Source organism: Phyllobates terribilis, unplaced genomic scaffold (genome assembly GCF_046119375.1).
Source record: "Phyllobates terribilis strain yellow unplaced genomic scaffold, ASM4611937v1 Scaffold_2__4_contigs__length_985480577, whole genome shotgun sequence".
Classification (NCBI taxonomy): Eukaryota; Metazoa; Chordata; class Amphibia; order Anura; family Dendrobatidae; genus Phyllobates; species Phyllobates terribilis.
Genome location: NW_027362762.1, coordinates 438524787 through 438549379, shown reverse-complemented (window position 1 = coordinate 438549379; position 24593 = coordinate 438524787). Strand labels below are relative to the sequence as shown.

The window sequence follows — 24593 nt, the reverse complement described above, 5'->3', positions numbered from 1 at the left end:
AAGGTGAAGGCATTGAAGCTATGGACTGGCCTGCCCGTTCCCCAGACCTGAATCTGATTGAGCACATCTAAGACATCATGTTTCGCTCCATCTACCAACGTCATTTTGCACCACAGACTGTCCAGGAGTTGGCGGATGCTTTAGTCCAGGTCTGGGAGGAGATCCCACAGGAGACCATCCGCAACCTCATCAGGAGCATGCCCAGGCATTGTAGGGAGGTCATACAGGCGCGCAGAGGCCACACACAATACTGAGCCTTATTTTGACTTGTTTTAAGGACATTACATCAAAGTTGGATCAGCCTGTAGTGTGTTTTTCCACTTTAATTTTGGGGGTGACTTCAAATCCAGGCCTCGATTGATTAATAAATTTGATTTCCATTGATGATTTTTGTGTGATTTTGTTGTCAGCACATTCAACTTTGTACAGAACAAAGTATTCAATGAGAATATTTCATTCATTCAGATCTAGGATATGTTATTTGAGTGTTCCCTTTATTTTTTGAGCAGTGTATAATGGATTTTAATCTGAATTATGGGCAGATCCCTATGTGAGAGTAAGATCAGGAACGGTCTGCATTCATTACGCCTTTTGGATTGTATAAATCCAGGGTCATGTCCTTTGTCATAAAAAATGCTCCTGCCACTTTCCAGGGCTTGGTTAGCCAGCTGCTTGAAGTACCCTTGAAGGTTTGCAGTAATATACCTGGATCACATAGCAGTGTTTAATCTCACTTGGGAGGAGCACCTGCCCTATCTGTCTCAGGTGCTCCAAGCTGCTAGCCTGACCATCAATTCTGGAAAGTGTCACATAGGCATGATGGAGATGCAGTACCTAGAACAGTGAGTGGGTTGGGGAACTCTGAAGCCAGAGGCTGGGAAGGTAGATGTCATTGCAGCCTGCCTCCCACACCCCATTTCACCCCACTTATCCCCCACCCCCCAAAAAAAAAAAAAAAATAGGTTATATAATTTTTGGCTATAGTTGAAGTTGGGGGCTACCTATAGTGACTGTGTGCAGCGAGTTGGCAGTTTTTGTGACAATTCAATTGATCTGAAATACATGAAAAAATAAGCTATAATTTCACATTATATCTGGAGAAGAACGCTGATATGAACATATGAGAAGCAGCAATGGAAACTATAAAACAATGTTGTTTACCAACACAATTACCAGTAAAATCACCCACAGTTTAAAAAAAATCATGGACACATCAAAAAAATATATTTTTCTGGACCATGGGAAAAAGTTCCCTATTTTTACATATGGTTCAGGAATTTATAGAATATTAGTAACCATGATTATGGCTTTATTTGGTACGGTGCTTTAATAAGTATTCAGCTATAATAGAAGCCTAAAGAAGATCTATACAAATTACATACCGATAAATTCTCAGATCTGTGCAAAAACTTCAATAGTGCAATTGTGTTTAAAGTCTTGATCTTGGCTGATTTTTCTGATATAATACCATTATAATGAGTATTTTTAACAGGAGGTAAGATGTTTACATGTGTTTTGTTCTTTTTAGATTTTACCAGCTACATCCCACAACTGGCTAGCACAGCTTTGCAAGGAAGGTTGACAGCTACAACATTTATTCTGTCCAAACCAAAGTGTATCTTTAACTTGGCCACAACTAACAATGTATGGATAGTTGTTGCTAACAATGCAGGTAAATAATTATTGCACTCCTCAATAAGAATTGCAATGTTGTCATGAAAAAAAGTATTTTTTTCTAAATTTTAGTTCTTTTCTTATTGTCGCGTTTCCCTCCTTGCAGTACAATTGAGTGACAATGACTTGATAAACAAAGATGCTAAGTATTCTACATTTTCAACTTTGGGCTATTATCACACCCTTACCAACACTGAGAACTCATATTCCTGTGATAACATAGCTGAATACATTCAAATTGGTAATGACATGTCCTGTTTTGGCAACTCTGACAGCTGCAACGGACCATTAACTTCCACTGGCCCATACCGGTAAGTACAGACTGTCATTTCAGGTAACTCTTTGTAATGAGCTGTTGTGTATACAGGAACAATAACACTATTCCTGGCCATTATATCATTTGTATCCTGTATTTTTCAACCGGTTTCCACTCTTCAGGCTCTATCTCTAATTTTAGTTGTCTCTGTGCAAGTAGGCAGAGACTAGCTGTTATGATATCTCCCATATAATGCACACACTGAGACATGGATTCCTGCTCTTCTCTCTCTGTAGCACTTAAACAAAAACAGTAGAAGGATGGAGGAAAATAAACAGCATTACATTTTTTTTCCACCGACTGAATCTGGTTGTAAAAAAATTACAGCGTCCTCTAGTTTCTACTGTAAATCAGATGAGTCTTACCCATTCAAGTCTATGGGTGAGTTAAATAAAATCGGATGCCATATAGAGCCACAGTGTAGCAGCCAATTTTTATAAATACAATACAATAAGGTTGCGAAGGTATTGAGGCAGCTCACTGGTTTTACCCACCATAAGATGATTCTTGTACGGAACCTTGGTAAAGAGACACCTTTTTATAGGCCATCAGTTGAACCAGCTGATATTAATTTTCACTAAGTGGCAGGATAGCTTTCTAATTATTTAATTTTTATATATTTTATTCACTTATATAGCGCCATTAATTCCATAGCGCTTTACAGACATTATCGGCACTGTCACCATTGGGGCTCACAATTTAGATTCCCTATCAGTATGTCTTTGGAGTGTGGGAGGAAACCGGAGAACCCAGAGGAAACCCACACATACATGGGGAGAACATAATTACTGATAGATTTCAGCTGGTGTCATGACTTTCCATGACTTTTTGCACCTCTCTTTCTTCATCTGTTCAATACTTGTTCCCTGTGTCATTTCTCATTATTACACATAACTTAATTTATGGATATCTATGGTTTGATTTCTTTGCATGTGTGGATTGGATGGGTTCTTACTAGTGATGAGCGAGCACTAAAATGCTCGGGTGCTCGAAGCTCAGGACGAGCACATTGGAATACTCGGGTGCTCGACCCGAGCAACGAGCCCAATGTAAGTCTATGGGAAACTCAAGCATTTTTCTGGTGGTCCCCCCCAGCGGTCTGCAGAAGGTCAAAAATAACCCAAATCGATGGGAACGGTGCTCAATTAAACGTCAGGCAGGCAGAATATAAAGGCAGACAGGCAGGCAGGGTATATAGGAGGGTGCATGAAAAACATAGCAGGGCACTTGGAACACACTAGTGCCCTCCGATTTTCATGCACCCATCTCTTTAAAAAAGCCGGCCGGCAATTCATCAGCGGCATACACCGGTACCCGACAATTTAGAACAGAAAGAATAGAGCATCACATATAGATTAGATAGATAGAAACATGTCAGTCACATATATAATAAGTACAGTGACAGTGTTGGTTACTGTACTTGTTATTTAGTGTTAAAATAAAGGATTTATTAAAAAAAAATAATAGTGTTTTTGTCTCTTTAAAAAAGCTGGCCGGCAATTCACCAGCGGCATACACCGGTACCCGACAATTTAGAACAGAAAGAATAGAGCATCACACATAGATTAGATAGATAGAAACATGTCAGTCACATATATAATAAGTACAGTGATAGTGTTGATTACTGTACTTGTCATTTAGTGTTAAAATAAAGGATTTATTAAAAAAAAAATTGGCGTGGGGTTCCCCATAATTTTCGTCTCTAGCGGAGGTTAAGCAGATGGCTGGGGCAGATGTTTGAAGCCTGGGAAGGGGGTAATACCCACGGAGCTTCCCAGGCTACTAATATCAGCCCCCAGATGAATACCTAGCCTTTACTAGCTATTAAAATGGGGGACCCAAAAAAAAAATGACGTGGGGTCCCCCCTATTTTAATAGCTAGCAAAGGCTAAGCAGACAGCTGGGGGCTGATATTAATAGCCCAGGAAGGGTGCCATGAATATTGGCCCCCTCCCAGGCTAGAAACACCAGCTATCAGCCGCCCCAGAAATGGCGCATCCATAGGATGCGCCAATTCTGGCACTTAGCCTCGCTCTTCCCACTGCCCTCTAGCGGTGGCAGTGGGGTAATAGTGCTGGGGTTGATGTCAGCTTATAATGCCAGCTGACATCAAGCCCAGGTTAGTAATGGAGAGGCGTCTATAAGACACCCCCATTACTAACCCCATAGTCAAAGTTAAAAAAACCCCACAAACACCCAGAATAAAGTCCTTTAATTGAAATAAACACACAATTCTTTAATGTTCTAAATTAAACCATACTTACCATTACGCCCATTCCAGCTGAAGCCAACGATCTCCTGCAATAAGAATAAAATAATAAACCAACCTCATCCTTACCTTTCCATGGTTCCCAGGACAGCTTCAGCTCTGCTACATTCACATGAACGACGGGTGCATGAAAACACTATTATTTTTTTTTTTAATAAATCCTTTATTTTAACACTAAATAACAAGTACAGTAACCAACACTGTCACTGTACTTATTATTTATGTGACTGATATGTTTCTATCTATCTATCTAATCTATGTGTGATGCTCTATTCTTTCTGTTCTAAATTGTCGGGTACCGGTGTATGCCGCTGATGAATTGCCGGCTTTTCATGTTTCACTGTGAGCACTGTTCCCATCGATTTGGGCAATCACTGTAATGCCACAACCATCATGGCTGTGACATTACAGTGAGTGGTAGACAATCCCTGCATGATTGGTGCTCTAAATAGCGCCAATCATGCAGGACGGGGATCCGAGCTCCCGCCCGAGCATCTCGAAAGTATTCAGCGAGCTCCGAGCATCTCGAGTACTAAGATGCTCGGGCGAGTACCGAGCACTGGCGAGCATGCTCGCTCATCACTAGTTCTTTCCAACATCTGGTGAGAATTCCATATAGCAATAGTCAGTAGCACCTTTCGAAATATATTTACTTAGAAAATTAGTGATATGTGTTCAATACTTATTTCACCTGCTATATATATTTGTTATTTTATGAAACGGTGGTACTTAAAGGGTTTTACCATTTGTTCATCACTGGACAATCAGTTCTTTACAGCTCCACAGACCATCATAAAAAAAGAACTTCCTACTTACTTTCTATACTAATGCCATTTGTCTGTCAGAGCTGTGTCCCCCAATGGTCAGGTGACACTTTTATGCAATTTGATTACTGTAGCCAATCTGCAACCATGGATTGGCAGCAGGGTTATGTGACTTATGTCAATTGATCACTGGGGAACACAATGCTGCGATCGAGGGAAAGATGCTAGCCCAGGAGCCCCTGTGGAGCTGTTAAGAAGTGGTTGTCTAGTAGTAAGATAACCTCTTTTAGTACCACCTTTTGGTCAAATAGCCCAAATAGAAGTTTTCATTTTGATATTACCTGTCCTTTCAACAAATGTTATATAAATCAATAGTACATGCCAATATAAGAAACATTGTAAGATATCTTATCAGAGAAATCTGCACTACTGAACTGAACTGTAGCTTTTTTTAAAACGCATTTAAAGGCTGTTTCTACCTTTGCACCAAATGTTATTGGTTTGATACATCTAAAATACACAATGAAGCAGATTAATAATAGTCCTTGATGTAACATCTCTTGTCGTTTTTTTCTGTCCATAGCTCCTTTGCAGACCTATGAATGTCTATGGTTACAAACTACAAACAAACTTTGTTTAGTATGATTCTTTAGCCATGCTCTCTTCCTTATGTCCCCTAATTTATGCTAACATACGGAATGTATATTATCAAGAATTAGTGAATGGGTGATGTTTGACTGTGGAATCAAACTATATAAGGTTTGTTTGTAGTCTGTTACCATACAGCTACATAGCTCTACCAAGAGTTGTAGATACTATGGCTAGTGTTATAACCAACCTGTTATGCACGTAACACACTCACATATGGGTAAAGGGAGTAAGGAAGACTTACTATAGAGAGAAATCGCACCTACACCCAACTGGTCCCTGTACAAACTAGTCAATCCCTAACCGCACAACTTAAACACCACCTCGCACCTGACTCCCTAAAAGGTTGTGGAGGGGTTTCTCGTTCCTCCTGAGGAACTAGAGGGAAGGCCACAACACACTGCCAACAAAGGGAGAGGAAGGTGTGCAACTGGACATGAAGATTCATGGTGAGAAGCTTAAAACACATTCATAAAAGGGGAGAGAGGGAATACTAAGGAGAACTAAAAATAAATGAAACTAGAATAACTTCCCATAAACTTAAAAGTGGTAAAAGGAAATGGTGCTGGGTAGGTAGAAAAACAGACACACAGCAAGAATATAAGCGGTGTAAATCTAGCATGGTAAATCCCTTCGCTAAAGTACTGGAACTCCTTAGCACAAATCCACCTTGAAGTATAGTCAGCAAGGAAGTGCAGTGAAGGGTTAATATATAAAGCCCCATCCAGAACGTGATAGCGCAAACCAATATGGGAAAATAGAAAACACCTGGAAAGGAGTAAACCAAGATGGGAGAAAAAAGACAATAGAAAAAATTAGCATTTGGACAGGGAAGGAAAAGAGCAATAGCTCAACAGACAGAAGAAATGACCACAAAGCAACAGGTCTCTGGATCGAATCCCCAAACCGAGTCATGTCACAACCTAGAGGTATCTAAGCTATTTCCCTTGTAGCATGGCATAAAGCAACGCTGTCGATTTTCCCCCTATTATTTGCCATAAAGATTGAGCCCTCAGTAGTGGCAGTGAAACAGTTAGCATCCATTATGCGGATTCCTAGTGGGTTATTTACTACTAAAAATATTATTGTATGCCGACGATACCCTTGTCTACCTGGTGAATAATGGATGGTTATGCCTTGGTTTCGCTATTAGAATTAGTTAAGAGATTTTGCTCCTTTTCTAGGTTAAGGGTGATTTGGACTAAATCTGTCCTGTTCCCATTTGAGAGCCTGATGTGACGGCTACTAGTCTACTATTCTCGTGTGATCTGTTCCTTATGTTAATCAATTTAAATATGTAGAACACAAAAAACATGAGTACAAAATGGCATAAAAAGTTAAAGTTTTATTTATTCAATCTGTAAATGAGTTACATTAATATATTCATAATATAAATATAATCCATGACAAGAAAGTGCAAGTGCTTTTTGCAAGCGAAACGTGCATCGAGACACCTTTACCACCTGTCCTCCGCGTCCCCCTTGAACCCATATACAATTGTGGTAAGCATCTGGTGAACCTGGCTTTGGTTTAAACATTTTTATGTGCTCCGATTGGAATATATAGCCATATTTTATCCAGTATATCTCTGGAAAGATACCACACTATGTATATGGACTCTATCTTGTTAGCTTGGGTATGATATGCCCTTGCAGGTGGGACTGCGTTTTTCTTCCAGCACATTGCACTTTCTTGTCATGCATTATATTATGGATATATTAATGTAAGTTATTTACAGATTGACTAAATAAAACTTTAACTTTTTATGCCATTTTTGACTCATGTTTTTTTGTGTTCTAAATTCTATATGAGTAGGCTATTCTGGCTGACCTTGGATTTACCGGGGTTTCAGCCTGTAGTTTTCATACACTATATAAAAAGACACATATGCATGTTTTTCTCAACATCTGACATGAAATCGGAATAAACTTTTCCCGTTTTAGGTCAATTAGGATTACCATAATTTTTAATATTTGTCAAATGCCAGAATGAGAGAGAGAGGATGTTTTAAGGTATTTTTATTACTTACTGCAAAGTCAAAAGTTTACATACGTTTCATTAGTATTTGGTACCATTGCCCTTAAACTGAATGACTTGGGTCAAACGTTTGGGATATCCTTCCACAAGCTTCTCACAATAGTTGGTCGGAATTAGGGCCCATTCCTCCTGACAAGACTGGTGTAAACTGATCCAGGTTTGTAGGTCGCCTTGCTCGCACATGCCTTTTCAGCTTTGCCCATAATTTTCAATAGGATTGAGATCAGGGCTTTGTGATGGCCACTCCAAAACATTGACTTTGTTATCCTTAAGCCACTTTGTTACCATTTTGGCAGTATGCTTCGGGTCATTGTCCATTTGGAAGACCCATTTCCACACAAGCTTTAACTTCCTGGCTGATGTCTTGAGATGCTACTTCAGTATCGCCACATAATCTTCTTTTCCCATAATACCATCTATTTTGTGAGGTGCACCAGTCCCTCCTGCAGAAAAACAACCCCACAACATGATTATGCCACCCCCATGATTCACAGTTGGGATGGTGTTCTTAGGCTTCCAAGGTTCAATTTTAGTTTCATCAGACCACAGGACATGTCTCCAAAAATTAAAGTTTTTGTTCCTGTGTTCATTTGCAAACATTAATCTGGCTTTTTTTATGTTTCTTTTGGAGTAATGACTCCTTCCTGGCAGAGTGGCCTTTCAGCACATGTTGATACAGTACTCGTTTCACTGTGGATATTGACACAATTTTACCAGCTTCAGCCGTCATCTTCATAAGGTCTTTTGCTTTTGTCCTTGGGTTGATATGCACATGTCGGACCAAAGCACATTCATCTCTGAGACACAGAACCAGTCTCCGTCCTGAGTGGTATGCTGGCTGGACATTCCCATCTTGTTTGTATTTGCATATAATTGTTTGCACATATGAACAAGGCACCTTCAGGTATCTTGAAATTGTGCCCAAGGATGATCCAGACTTTTACAATTCTACAATTCTCTTCCTGATATCTTGGCTGATTTCTTTAGACTTTCCCATGATCCTACACAAAGAAGCAGTGTGTTTCAGGTGTGCATTAAAATACATCCACAGGTGTGTCTCCAATTAACTAAGATGTTGCCAAAAAAAAACTATCAGAAACTTTTGACTTTGCCGTAAGCAATAAAAATGCCTTAAAACATTCTCTCTCTCTCTCATTATTCTGGCATTTGGAAAATATTAAAAATTATGGTAATTCTAATTGACCTAAAACAGGAAAGGTTTATTCTCATTTCATGTTAGATATTGAGAAAAACATGCATATGTGTCTTTTTATATAGTGTATGTAAACTTCTGGTTTCAACTGTAGGCAGCTCAATCTAGTCCCCCTTATAAGCTCTACAAACAAAACTTGAAAGTGCAGTAATCTCTTTCCTTGTCACTTATATTGGTCACATAAATATTTACAAAATTGTTAATTTTCCTAAGTTTCTAGATCTACTTCATAACTGACCAATGCATCTAACATTATAATTTCCTAAACAGCTAGTAGGTGTCCTCCATTCCTTCTACTGGCAGGGTAAACCACTTAGGTTCAATCTGGCTACCCTACAGGCCTTAAAGGGACAGGGAGGGCTGGCAGCTTCTAATATGTACAACTACTTTTTAGCATCCCAGTTATTTTACCCACATTGCTGGTGAGACATTGTCCTTAGCAATGCTGCAACAGCCCTGTATGAGTCTCTCTGTGGGTTATATGAAGGATTAGAAAACTTCCTGTTTAGGTATAAGACTGCCATATCGCTCCTCTACTTCCCATTAACGATTAAGGGGGCAGAACAAGGAAGAGGGCTTACTCAAAGCTAGATAGTAATCTCTCAACCTATCCCGAAACTCCTGTTTTCCTCAATCTTAAAGGAGTAGTCCAATACATAATATGCCCTATATAAAAATCTACTTTTAAACCACACCCACTTTTGTAATTTGCTTTTTATGAAAATTGCCTATTGTAATCCTTATATAGCCAATCCCTATATCTGTTTTCTTTTTTTACTGCACTTCCTGTGACATTTATTTTGAGGAAATCTGAAAATTAAATCAAGTCACTGAGTATATTCTTTTGAGGGGCCCTGCAGTCTGTTCCCCAAAGCTTCTGTCATCTTCCCCCTTAAACAGGATGCTATCAGAAGGTGTCATTGCATACACTTAGCACAGCTTCTTTCACCACCGCCACACAGCATCTGTCATAACCCACAGCTTCTTTCACCTCAGCTACACTGCCCTGCAATTTCTATCACCACCGTCACACAGTTTCTTTCACTGAAACTAGACATCATCAGGGAACGGTAATAGACGCAGGATCAGTTACAGCAGTGCTGCCCCCTGATGATAATCCGTTTCAGGGAGCTGATGTCACTTACCCTGCTTCTATCACTGTTCCCTGATGAAGCTTGCTTATGAGGCAGATATCTCAGGTCAGGAAACCCAGTGGTGAGGCCGGGTGATTTGAGCATGGTACATCTTACACAGCGTGTGAGAAACTGGTCTAAGAATAAGGAGGCACTCTGGTAGCTTCACAGCAAAAGTTCTCTGGCGAATAAAACTAAAGGCGGATTAGGAAATAAAAAAAAACCAAATGATTTTCATCATTAGAATAGATAACAATGTTTTTTTTGTGTGTGTTTTTCAGAGTTATATTTGTTGTTATGGATTCAACTGGTGCATTTGTGGATAAAACTGGCTGGTCTGGCCCAATCACACTTCGCCAAGGTAATGCAAAATAAAAATTTTCGATAAATATGTCATATTCAATGTAAGGCTCTGTTCACTTCACATAATAACTCTGCATTTGGCAAAATGCTGGCAAAGCATTTTTAACATGTGCTCAGGAGTTACGTAAGCTGGAGCATGCCTACAAAGTGCTGGATCCTGGGCTGTGACGTGCGGTGAAACGCCGCCCGCAGCCCAGGCAATCGGGGGTACGTGCAACTGGGTCACACCAGGGTGATGCAAGGGAGTCCAGAAGTTGACGTGAATCAGCGGATGTCAGCAGCAGCTGCAGTCGGGGTCGCGTGATGCGGACTGAGCGAGAAGCGATAGCGCCGCTCACAGGCTCATATGGAAGCAGAAGATATTTACAAAAATACTTAGTTACAATGTTTAAATGGATGAGGGAATTATACAATGTAGTGACCCACCTCTTTAATGGGATTTTAGCAAAAAACATATGTTTAATTACAATCACTTTTGTTTTCTTTCTGCACTGAACAGGTAAGGCATCATCATTAATTGATACATGGCCTGGAAGACGGAGCGGTGGAATGATTGTCATTACCTCCATCCTTTCAGTCCTATTGGCTACCTTTCTGGTTTGTCTTATTGGGACATTTATTGTGGGAAGGTAAAGAACAACTTCATACTCAATAACACATTATATATTTCTATAGTGAAACTATGTTTCTTGTATATGGTGTCACAATTTTGTAGATATCACTTGGTACTGAGCTGTATATAATTCAAACTATAGATATATGGAAAAGCATTTCATGTGGTAGAAAGGCCTGTAAATCCCTCAAAACTGGATGTAGAATCTGACACGAATTTGTGGTTGAGACAAAAGACAAAATTACAGTTATATGAAAAAGTTTGGGCACCCCTATTAATCTTAAGCTTAATGTTTTATAAAAATTGGTGTTTTTGCAATAGCTATTTCAGTTTGATATATGTAATAACTGTTGGACACGGTAATGTTTCTGCCTTGAAATGAGGTTTATTGATTGTACTAACAGAAAATGTGCAATCTTCATTCAAACAAAATTTGACAGGTGCATAAGTATGGGCACCCTTATCATTTTCTTGTTTTAAATACTCCTACCTACTTTTTACTGACTTACTTTTTTTGGTTTTGTAACCTCATTGAGCTTTGAACTTCATAGCCAGCTGTATGCAATCATGAGAAAAGATACTTAAAGTGGCCACTTGCAAGTTGTTCTCCTGTTTGAATCTCCTCTGAAGAGTGGCATCATGGGCTCCTCAAAACAACTGTCACCTCCAGAGAGCTGCAGCATCAACTTGCTGCAGATGGTGTCACTGTGCATCGGTCAACTATACAACGCACTTTGCACAAGGAGAAGCTGTATGGGAGAGTGATGCGAAAGAAGCCGTTTCTGCAAGGACGCCACAAACAGAGTCGGCTGAGGTATGCAAAAGCACATTTGGAGAAGCCAATTTCTTTTTGGAAGAAGGTCCTGTGGACTGATGAAACCAAAATTGAGTTGTTTGGTCATACAAAAAGGCGTTATGCATGGCGGCAAAAAAACACAGCATTCCAAGAAAAACACTTGCCACCCACAGTAAAATTTGGTGGAGGTTCCATCATGCTTTCGGGCTGTGTGGCCAATGCCGGCACCGGGAATCTTGTTAAAGTTGAGGGACGCATGGATTCCACTCAGTATCAGCAGATTCTTGACAATAATGTTCAAGAATCAGTGATAAAGTTGAAGTTACCCAGGGGATGGATCTTTCAGCAAGACAATGATCCAAAACACCGCTCCAAATCTACTCAGGCATTCATGCAGAGGAACAATTACAATGTTCTGGAATGGCCATCCCAGTCCCCAGACCTGAATATCATTGAACATTTGTGGGATCATTTGAAGAGGGCTGTCCATGCTCGGCGACCATCAAACTTAACTGAACTGGAATTGTTTTGTAAAGAGGAATGGTCAAAAATACCTTCATCCAGGATCCAGGAACTCATTAAAAGCTACAGGAAGCGACTAGAGGCTGTTATTTTTGCAAAAGGAGGATCTACTAAATATTAATGTCACTTTTCTGGTGAGGTGCCCATACTTATGCACCTGTCAAATTTTGTTTGAATGCAGATTGCACATTTTCTGTTAGTACAATAAACCTCATTTCAAGGCAGAAACATTACTGTGTCCAACAGTTATTACATATATCAAACTGAAATAGCTGTTGCAAAAACTTTTTCATATAACTGTATCTGTCGCAGTCATATAATGGATACCCTGCAAGAGGAGATCTTTTAAAAAAATCTACAAGAATTGACAAACCTTATTAAAAAACATCACAACTTTTTATTAAATTATAAAGAGGCTTTATTAGTGGAAACCATTATAGCATGCATTGGCAGCTTGAGCTCCAATAAATGCTCACTTGTTTATCATGTTGGTACTCCCATTAAAGGGAATTTGTGAACAGGTTTTTGCTATATAATATGAGAGAAATATGATGTAGTAGCAGAGAGCTGATTCCAGTGATGTATCACTTACTGGCCTGCTGGAGTAGTTTTGATAGAATCCCTGTTGTCTCTGCCAAAGATATAGTAGTGGTCAGACTGCTGAGCTCTGTATAACCCGCTCACACCCATGATTGGCAGCTTCCCATGTACACTGCACATTATCAGCTAGTTGCCAATCAGTGGTGGGGGCGGGGTTAAATAGATTAGCTGGACTGCCTTGCATGCCACACCTAGTCCGGCAGTGATAATCTCCTGTTGAGTAACGCTGATTGTATTGAAATTACAATAAGCTGCTTAGCAAGTGACACATCGCTGGAATCAGACTCTCTGGCCCTACATTATGCTGCTCTCAGATTGAATAGTAAAAAGCTGCTGACAGATTTTTTTAAAGATATACAGGGCTTAAATGGGGAGAGCACTGACAATATAATACACTTCCCCAAAATGGTAAGAAGAAGACCTACAGATTGCCCTGCAAGAACAGGGCTGGCATCAGCATCCGGCACACCCGGGCAAGGGCCAGGGCCCTGGACCATCAAGGGGGCCCACTAGCCCTCGGGGCTCAAGCCGCTTCCCCAGCATCTGTGCAGGACCGCCGGTGCTGTTTGAGTGGTATCACTTTCCAGATATGGCCGCACACAGTGTGCTGTACGGCTGTGTCTGCTTAGCTAGTAATGACACGGCAGGGTCGACACTGCTCCTTTAATTGTGCTTGTGTGCCCCTGCCGCATCATTACTACCACACAGTGTACTGCGTGCGGCCATGTCTGGAAAGTGACAGCGCTCAAATAGCGCTGGCGGTCCTGTACAGATGCTGGGGGAGCGGCCGAGGCCCCGTTGGCGAGTGGGCCCCACTGATGGTCCAGGGCCATGTCTGTGATGGCCATCAAAGACACGCCGGCGGCCCTGCACAGCCACATGCCTGAGAAACTGAACGGGACACAGGCCGGGGGCAGGTGAGCGAGGCTTCCCCAACCCCCATATTAAAAATATTTCTAATGTGTGTGTGTATGTGTGCATGTATGAGGTGAATGTCTGTATGTCAGTGTGTATGACTGTGTATATATATATTTGTCTGTTTTATGTGTTTTTAAGAATTTGTGTTCAAATATGTACGTATGTCTGTATGTGTCTATCTGTGTATATGTTTGTGTATGTGCATGTCTGCGTATTGTATGTGTGCATATCTGTGTATGTGTGTGCATGCCTGCATGTGTGCACATGTCTGCATACTTTGTGTGTGCGCGCATGTCTGCCTACTGTGTGTGTGGATGTCTGCGCACTGTGCGTGTGCATGTCTGCGCACTGTGCATGTCTACGTACTGTGCGTATGTCTACATACTGTGCGTGTGTGTGCATGTCTGCATACTGTGTGTATGTGCGTGTGCATGTCTGCATACTGTGTGTGTGTGCGTGCATGTTTGCGTACTGTGTGCGTGCATGTTTGCGCACTGTGTGTGTGCATGTCTGCGCACTGTGCATGTCTACGTACTGTGCGTATGTCTACATACTGTGCGTGTGTGTGCATGTCTGCATACTGTGTGTATGTGCGTGTGCATGTCTGCATACTGTGTGTGCGTGCATGTTTGCGTACTGTGTGCGTGCATGTTTGCGTACTGTGTGTGTGCATGTCTGCGTACTGTGTGTGTGCATGTCTGCCTATTGTGCGTGTGTGTATGTCTGCATATGTGAAGGATGAGGGGGCAGGCTGGGCCTTGTGTTGTATACCTATATTTCTCCACCATATCTGTGCATCATGAATCGTGGTATGTGTTAAAGGGGCCCATGAAAACCTGGAGCCGGCCCTGTGCAAGAAACAAGCTTTTTGACAGCTCCATAGGAGGAAGATTAAAAAAAAAAAGTTGCGGCTCTTAGGATATGATGGCAAAAGCCAAAAGTTTTTTTCCTTATAAAAACTATTACAACATAAAAAGCCATGTAGTTTTGTATTCCTGCAATTGTACTGAGTGGCAGAATAAAGTTAATATGTCAGTGAAAGCAGAAAAAAAACAAAACCCAAAAAATAATGTTTCCAACAAAGATATTTTTTCCATTTCTAAGTACATTATTGGTAAATTACATGATGCCATAAAAATATAAGTCATTCTATAAAAAAAAAAAACCTCTCATATGAGTAAAAAATGATGGCTCTTGAAACACAGGGATAAAAAATATAAGTGAGTACCTGGAAAATAACTGTTGTGCCAATTGGTGAAGCTAAAATAAAAATGAGGATGAGGGAAATTATTTATTAGAAAAAAAAAGACTATGAGGTTTCATTTACCCAAGTGCTGACAAAATTATGGGGATTTTCTAGGTCAATTAGAATATTAAAAAAAATCTTATTGAAAATGTATTTGAATTCCGTAATTCTGTCATAAAATATTATTTATTGATGTCTTCATTTATGTTTATTTTTTTAGGCAAAACATAATTTGTTGCAAGAAGACTGAAAAAATAGAAAACACTGTTCCACAAGCACAAAATCTGAAGAATTATAAGACACATCATGCACCTGAAAATACTGAACTATACTCTCAGCCAATTGCCTAATCAGCAGCTCTACTGGCAATCCCTGAACCTTGGCAATGTTGGTTTCCAAATAGTGACCCAGTATATAATGTCATTTCATTATTATACCCAGTGTATAATGTAATTTCATTATTGTACCCAGTGTATAATGTAATTTCTTTATTATCCCTAGTATATAATGTCATTTCATTATTATACCCACTATATAATGTCATTTCATTATTGTACCCAGTGTATAATGTAATTTCTTTATTATCCCTAGTATATAATGTAATTTCATTATTATACCCAGTGTATAATGTCATTTCATTATTATACCCATTGTATAATGTCATATCATTATTATTCCTAGTATATAATGTCATTTCATTATTGTACCCAGTGTATAATGTAATTTCTTTTTTATACCCAGTATACAATGTAATTTCATTATTATCCCTAGTATATAATGTCATTTCATTATTGTACCCAGTGTATAATGTAATTTCTTTATTATACCCAGTATATAATGTCATTTCATTATTATCCCTAGTATATAATGTCATTTCATTATTGTACTCAGTGTATAATTGAATTTCTTTATTATACCCAGTATATAATGTCATTTCATTATTGTACCCAATATATAATGTCAATTCATTATTATACACAGTATATAATGTAATTTCTTATTACATCCAGTATATAATGTAATTTCATTATTATTCCTAGTATATAATGTCATTTCATTATTATACCCAGTATATTTCAGTTTTTACTACACCCAGTATATAATGTTATTTCATTATTATACGCAGTATATAATGTCAGTTTTTATTACACCCTGTATATAATGTCATTTCACTATTACACCCAGTATATAATGATATTGCTTGATATGATTCTGCATATCTTACAAAAGTATGAAATAGTGCTGGAGGATTTGTAAAGCAAAACTTGTGTTTTATTTTTAATTTGTGTTGAATGATCTGTATGTTCTACTACTTGACAGCAATGTATATATTAATTGTGGAAATAACAGATGTGATTTTGTGCCACTCTTATCACATTGGGAAGCTAAACACGTGACAAAGGAGGCAGAAGGGTGGCTGTCCTTCTATAGTGGCAATTTAATACAGGCAGAATTATTAGCTCTAAGTCATTTATATGGAAAAAAATGTGACTCCATTAATTGTTTTGGCTCTACGAGCTACTCTCATTTCCAAATAACAATTTGGGCTTGAAGAAGATTTAATAGCTTGAAAATGTATATAGTGAATCTGTCATCACTAATTTTACGTTGTGACAATAAAGTTGTTCTCCTTTTGCTGAGAATCCATCTACCATATGTAAAATTTATAAAACAGTCTGACTCATGGAGATATTTTTAAAAGGCAGTTACAGAATTGTGTGTGTCATTGTGCATGGCACATCATGATATCTCATTATGTGAATTTAGAAATGTGTACAAGGTTAATTCAAAGTTGGTGTTGGCTCATAAACGAAATAAAATTTGATGATGGGCACTGCCATAAGAACTATCACCTTAGTTATCCTAACTTAGTCGTACTCATAACATGATTTTTGGCAGATTCTGCCAATGTTGTCATCATTTTATGACAATCTAATATATATGTCTCCCGATTTCTATAAGGATACATTGCTAAACATGAGCAGAACAGGTGTCTTGCTGTTGTACCCCCTGTAATATAAAATGTAACCCATGTTAGACAGCTTTTGCAATACCCCACACAAAAACTATCAAACTTACCCTGTATGCATGTGTACTGTATGAATGTATGCTAAACAGGAGGCAATTAGGGGCATACCTGGCATATTTAGTAGTCATAGTCACCTGTGGGTAATAATGGATAAAATGCAGTATAAATGATTAGTCAGAGCTTATCTTTATAAACTACAACAATAAAATTATTGATGTCATTATCAAAATAGCATTCACAGCAGTAATTGCTCTCTTCACAATGTGGCATCATAACTATTTATTGGGATTCTCTTGTAAGGAATGCACTTCGTAGAGAAATATAAGGTAACCTATTATGTTTATGATATAAAGCTCTAGATGAGACCATGGATTGATATAAGGATACCAGGAGACCCATGCCTTTGATAAAGCAATGTACAAGTCATTTGTAAAGAGAGCTGTGACAAACAGTAGACATGTCACAGGAGAAGTAGATATTATAAAATTAATTTTACATTTAGGCAGATTAGCAAATTTTAGATTAATCCAGGGCCGCCGCCTACACCAGGTGAATCTGTGCAAGTGTCAGGGCAACGGTGCCCAGTGAGATCATTCTGCCCAGATTTCAATCTGTACATGTATAGCGCAGGTTCAGGAGCTGATCATGCACCAAATAGCATGGGCGCTGGCTGTGTTATAAAGCTGGCACCTGAGTCTAACAGCTACGATTGGAGCTTATGCTGATGACAGAAGTTTAACCTCTTAGATGCCGCTCTGAATTATGACAGCAGCATTGAAGAGGTTGGAAATGGTTGAAGGTGTCCTTTCAGAACCCCATTGGCCCCAACACAACAAGATTGTCATTGCAGATGGGGGCCTGATGATGACCTTTGTATTTGTGATGTTTGCTGCTACGCAAACATTTACAAAACTGAACATGAGGTTCTTAGTTTAACATTCTTGATCAGACTGTATGTGTAGAGAGATGGACAAGAGAGACAAAGTAACTGTAAGTGAACACCACCCTCTGCTAGAACAAACTGAAAACGAAAGTAAAACAAAATATTGTGTTAGCAGAAACCAAATGATGCTAGGAGATTTGCAAGGGGGTGACTTTGTGCGCTGAACCTGATCAGGTGACCCAGAGGGTTTCCCAGGTATAAAAGCCCTGTGTGCCAGATTGCAGGGGGGCTTTTGGTGCCAAGAGAGCGCAAGGTGCAGTTATGCATCGGAGAAGACGCTGCAGCCAGAGATTTGGCACCAAGCTGCAGAGCAGACGTGCTCTAGAAGTGCCGCAGAGCCCAGTATGACAGGCCTCAGGCACAGGCTTGCATCCCTAAATCCCTAAAGTGTCGGACGCCGCCTGATAAGCTCCGGACCCCTCACAGAAGTGCCCCGAGTTCTGCACATTCTGGTCAGAGCCAGGACCCGCACTCTGTACTGATTAAGTTCCCGGAACTCGACGTCGCCTGTCAAGAGCCGAGGTCTGGATCCCCTTACCCCAAATGTGAGAGACTACCGTCGACGGTCAAGCCAAGAAGAGCTGAGAAAGGACTGCAATAGGAGAGACATGCCAGCAGAAGCGGAGGAACCGGGCAAGTGAGCAGGGCCGTCACTTCCAACTTTCACCTACGGTATCGGGGACAGTTGAGATTAGGACTTCAAATTGGGAGGGGACCAGTTAGTGCATGAGAGGCTAAAAGGGATCTGATTAACTATATCCGGAAGAGACTTGCGGCCTAGCGGGAAGATCCGGCGACCTCTGCTAGACATAGAGAAAGAACTCACGAGGTGACTCCCACGACTGGGTGCATCACAATTTTGCAAAGAACTTAACTGTTACTTGCTGAAAAGACCTTTTATTGTTATTTCTAGTTACTGTTGATTCCAATTGTTACTAACCCTTTAAAATAATTGTTATATCTATAAAGTGGTTATATCAATCCCTGACTGTTTTCCGCCTCGTACAGTACTTCACGAAATATGGCAAATATATCGCTCCCCCTACTGGTGCGCTGTCACTTCGGTAGTGGTCGGCACATGGCGCCACACTTTTTAGGCTGGGGACCCAGTAAGAGTTGCACTGTGGTGATATGGTGGGCTTTATATGTAACACAGGTGCTGGAATGCAACGCACAGATACCACGAGGCGGAAAACAGTCAGGGATTGATATAACCACTTTATAGATATAACAATTATTTTAAAGGGTTAGTAACAATTGGAATCAACAGTAACTAGGAATAACAATAAAAGGTCTTTTCAGCAAGTAACAGTTAAGTGCTTTGCAAAATTGTGATGCACCCAGTCGTGGGAGTCACCTTGTGAGTTCTTTCTCTATATCTAGCAGAGGTCGCCGGGTCTTCCCGCTAGGCCGCAAGTCTCTTCCGGATATAGTTAATCAGATCCCTTTTAGCCTCTCACGCACTAACTGGCCCCCTCCCAATTTGAAGTCCTAATCTTAACTGTCCCCGATACCGTAGGTGAAAGTTAGAAGTGACGGCCCTGCTCACTTGCCCGGTTGCTCCGCTTCTGCTGGCATGTCTCTCCTATTGCAGTCCTTTCTCAGCTCTTCTTGGCTTGACCATCGACGGTAATCTCTCACACTTGGGGTAAGGGGATCATAGCACTCCTGCCCTTGAGAAAGCGGACGTTTGGGCCATGAAACGCGCGTTGGGCGCACTCTCTTTCTTTACCTGCCTTTATTCTTCCCTGGTAAGCATACTGGTATTTATATTGCTCCATGTACAGTCATGGCCAAAAGTTTTGAGAATGACACCAAAATTATATTTTCACATGATCTGCTGGCCTCTGGTTTTTATTAGTGTTTGTCTGATGTTTATATCACATACAGAAATATAATTGCAATCATATTATGAGTACCAATAGGTTATATTGACAGTTAGAATGAGTTAATGCAGCAAGTCAATATTTGCAGTGTTGCCCCTTCTTCTTCAAGACCTCTGTAATTCTCCCTGGCATGCTCTCAATCAACTTTTGGACCAAATCCTGACTGATAGCAGTCCATTCTTGCATAATCAATGCTTGCATTTTGCCAGAATTTGTTGGTTTTTGTTTGTCCACCCGTCTCTTGATGATTGACCACAAGTTCTCAATGGGATTAAGATCTGGGGAGTTTCCAGGCCATGGACCCAAAATCTCTATGTTTTGCTCCATGAGCCATTTTGTTATCACCTTTGCTTTATGGCAAGGTGCTCCATCATGCTGGAAAAGGCATTTTTGGGCGCCAAACTGCTCTTGGACGGTTGGGAGAAGTTGCTCTTGGAGGACATTCTGGTACCATTCTTTATTCATGGCTGTGTTTTTAGGCAAGACTGTGAGTGAGCCGATTCCCTTGGCTGAGAAGCAACCCCACACATGAATGGTTTCAGGATGCTTTACAGTTGGCATGAGACAAGACTGGTGGTAGCGCTCACCTCTTCTTCTCCGAATAAGCTGTTTTCCAGATGTCCCAAACAATCGAAAAGGGGATTCATCAGAGAAAATGACTTTGCCCCAGTCCTCAGCAGTCCACTCCCTGTACCTTTTGCAGAATATCAGTCGGTCCCTGATGTTTTTTCTGGAGAGAAGTGGCTTCTTTGCTGCCCTTCTTGAAACCAGCCCTTGCTCAAAGAGTCTCCGCCTCACAGTGCATGCAGAAGCACTCACACCAGCCTGCTGCCATTCCTGAGCAAGCTCGGCACTGCTGGTAGTCCGATCCCGCAGCTGAAACAGTTTTAAGATACGGTCCTGGCGCTTGCTGGTCTTTCTTGGGCGCCCTGGAGCCTTTTTGACAACAATGGAAGCTCTCTCCTTGAAGTTCTTGATGATGCGATAGATAGTTGACTGAGGTGCAATCTTTGTAGCTGCGATACTCTTCCCTGTTAGGCCATTTTTGTGCAGTGCAATGATGGCTGCACGTGTTTCTTTAGAGATAACCATGGTTAACTGAAGAGAAACAATGATACCAAGAACCAGCCTCCTTTTAAAGTGTCCAGTGATGTCATTCTTACTTAATCATGACTGATTGATCGCCAGCCCTGTCCTCATCAACACCCACAGCTGTGTTAATGGATCAATCACTAAAATGATGTTAGCTGTTCCTTTTAAGGCAGGACTGCAATGATGTTGAAATGTGTTTTGGGGGTTAAAGTTCATTTTCTGGGCATATATTGACTTTGCAAGTACAGTAATTGCTGTTAAGCTGATCACTCTTTGACATTCAGGAGTATATGAAAATTGCCATTACAAAAGATGAAGCAGTAAACTTTGGAAAAATTACTATTTGTCTCATTCTCAATACTTTTGGCCATGACTGTAGTGTCTCCCCCTCACTAACTTAGACTGTTGCCTTGATTCCTCCTGCGCACCTGCATCCACACTACACATGATGGGCCATTGTGCCCCCAGGTGTGTTTCCCACTAGCTACCCTTGCGTGTGGGAATCAATTTGAGGTCTTTAGGGCATAGTGCAATAATGGTAGATTCTGACCTTATTTGTTCTTGTTAGGGTATTTTCCTAGACCCATTTGGAGTGCAATATAATGAAATTTCTCTAGATAACTGACCTTGTCTTAGGGCTACTAACTGTTATAGGTTTCCAGTTGTGCTTCCATCTTGTGTACTGTCTTTTCTAACTTTTTTAATATTATAAATTAATAAAATGAATTTTTAAACTTAATACCAGGTTGTCTGTCTTGTTCTCCTAATTTTTCCATTTCTAATTGTAGGTATTTGCTAATATTATTATTATTATTACACCTACTACATATTGGGATAGGATCTTGGAGATGGGAATACCCCTTTAAGATATTTAACTACTTTTTGTCAAGGAGACAGACAACCAGACCTTGGTTGAGTATGGACAATAGTTACATTCCAAGCTGAGGCATTAACTCCTGAAATTCCAGTTGGCTTGCTACAGCCCATTGATTTCTATATAGCAGTTATCTGCCGCCCCCCCCCCCCTCATTCTCAGCTCCTGATGTTGTTTTGAAGGGTTATTCTCAACTTGTATATTCAGCAGTACACTGCTGCACAGCCTTTCATTTCCTTGTTCCAGGGGAGCAGGGGCAGGCACTCCTTATTGAGTGACAAGTCTGATTCAGTAGTTTTGTCCTACTGCTGAGTTTCTGTGTGCTACTGCAACACATTAACCGTCTGTCATTGCTTTCTATCACTATATTTACAGAAGAAGTTAAAGAGGTTTTCCCCAGAATGAAAGTTGATTTTAATCAATAGATCTTGGAATAATAATAACTTCCACAATTGGATGTGTTTAAATAAAATGTTCCTGTGCTGAGATAATCTTATAAATGTGCCCCTGCTGTGTACTGTGTAATGGCTGTGTCTGACCATGCAGGAACACAGTCTGATCGTATCACCTTTTCCATTTTTGTGCTTTCGTTTTTTGCTCCCCTTCTTCCAAGAGCCATAACTTTTTTATTTTTCTGTCAATATTGCCATGTGAGGGCTTGTTTTTTGTGGGACAAGTTGTATTTTTGAACGACACCATTGATTTCACCATATCGTGTACTGGAAAACAATTCCAAGTGTGGTGAAATTACAAAAAAAGTGCAATTTCACAGTTGTTTTTTTTTTTTTTTTACCATGTTCACTAAATGCTAAAACTGACCTGCCATTATGATTCTCGAGGTCATTACAGGTCATTACGAGTTTGCAGATACCAAACATGTATAGGTTCTTTTTTATTTAAGTGGTGAAAAAAAAAAAGAAGCCATTTTCCGAGACCCATAGCGTCTCCATTTTTCTGGATCTTGGGCCGGGTTAGGGTTTATTTATGTGTGTCGAGCTGACGTTTTTATTGATACCATTTTGGGGTAGATACGATGTTTTGATCTCCCATTATTGCATTTTATTGCAATATTACAGTGATTTTTTTTCTCATTACGCCGTTTACCGATCGGATTAATTCTTTTTATATATTGATAGATCGGGCAATTCTGATAGTGGCAATACCGGGGAGTGATTTGAACTTTTATATTTTTTAATTTTTTAAATGTTTTTAAAAACATTTTTTTTTCTTTCCACATGCTTCAATAGTCTCCATTGAAGTCTCCATAGTCTCCACAAGAAGCTGCGATCTTCAGATTGCCTGTGTTACACATAGCAGGGCTCCAGCCCTGCTATGTGTAACAAAAGGGCTCATCTGCTATGAGCGCTGACAACTGGGTGGCGCTCATTGCATCCCAGGCAATGACAACCTCAGGGGTCTCCTGCAGACCCCGGGTTGTCGTGCCAGCCCATCGGCGACCCACAATCATGTGACACAGGCACCGATTAGTGACGCGCTACGAGCGCGGCCATGTTAAATGCCGCTGTCAGAGATTGACAGCCCCATTTAACATGTTAACAGCTGCGGGTCGATCGCGATTCCACCTGCGGCTGTTAGGGGCACATGACAGCTGATCAGATCCCGGGAAAGGTGCGGGCTAATCGCCGGAGCCCACATCAAAAGGTGAGACACGCTATGCGCCGTACATGTACGGCGCATGTTGTGAAAGTGTTAAAGGAATGCTGCAGGATTTGAAAAATATAGCTGCTTTCCTTTTGAAACAGCACCACACTTGTTCATGGATTGTAATTGAGATTGTGGTGGCGTTTCTAGAAGAATGGAGCTAATTCTGGCCAACTCCTTTAAAATTATGCAGTCATTTAAAGGGGTTATTCAGGACTATTCTCTGCCTAATATGGGCTGTTCTGTTGATGGAGTGTGACTACCAACATCATGAAGATTGTCAGCTTGCTTCCCCCAGTTATGCAATGGGGAGTCAGCTGTCAATCAGTATGATATTAGCAGTCACGCCCCATCAACCAAGCAGAGTGAAAGAGAAGCATTTGTCAACGTTCTCTGAGTGAGCAGAGATCGGCGCTGAGCACTACAGGCAGGTAGTGAGCAAGTACCTGCCTGTAAATTCTTAGGCCCATAATAAAAAAATGAAATAGAACCCATAATTCCTACAAAAGTAGTATACCGTCAGAATAGTTGTGAGGGCCACAGGGTGGTAGTGATGGCGAGGGACTGCTGTGTTCCTACACCCTGGCTCCCTGACAAAGACAAATGTCCCAATTCTCCTGTGCTCTGCTGGTGGTGCAGAACACTCCTGTTTCGATCGCAGATCTCTGCCGTCTTCGATTCTTCCACTTCAGGAACCGCCGCACACATATTTAGAGACTTTCACTCAGTTTTATAAAAAAGAACTGTACTTGAACGTTTGGATTCAACTTCATACAGCATACAGCATTGATCACATACAGTAGTTTTCCAGGGTTACAGTCCATTCCACCGCACGTAGTGATGTTCACTGTCCGTTTGTCCAGAGTAGTGATGAGCGAGCACTAAAATGCTCGGGTACTCGTTGTTCGAGTAGAGCAAATTGGAATGCTTGAGTGCTCAGTCCGAGTAACGAGTCCTATGTAAGTCTATGGGAAACTCAAGCATTTTTCCGGCAG

The 24593-nt window shown here is 40.5% G+C and overlaps 1 protein-coding gene across 2 annotated transcripts in view; it reads left to right on the top strand.

Moving 5' to 3' along the window:
- Positions 1-18651, top strand: part of UPK3B (uroplakin 3B) — a 165022-nt gene extending 146371 nt beyond the window's left edge. For both annotated transcript variants that reach the window (XM_073670560.1, XM_073670559.1), the window contains exons 3-7: positions 1529-1672; positions 1781-1985; positions 10336-10415; positions 10917-11046; positions 15333-18651. In XM_073670560.1, coding sequence (XP_073526661.1) covers positions 1529-1672; positions 1781-1985; positions 10336-10415; positions 10917-11046; positions 15333-15462 — 689 coding nt within the window. In that variant the 3' untranslated portion in view covers positions 15463-18651. The remainder of the gene's footprint in view (positions 1-1528; positions 1673-1780; positions 1986-10335; positions 10416-10916; positions 11047-15332) is intronic.
- The last annotated feature ends 5942 nt before the right edge of the window (positions 18652-24593 follow it).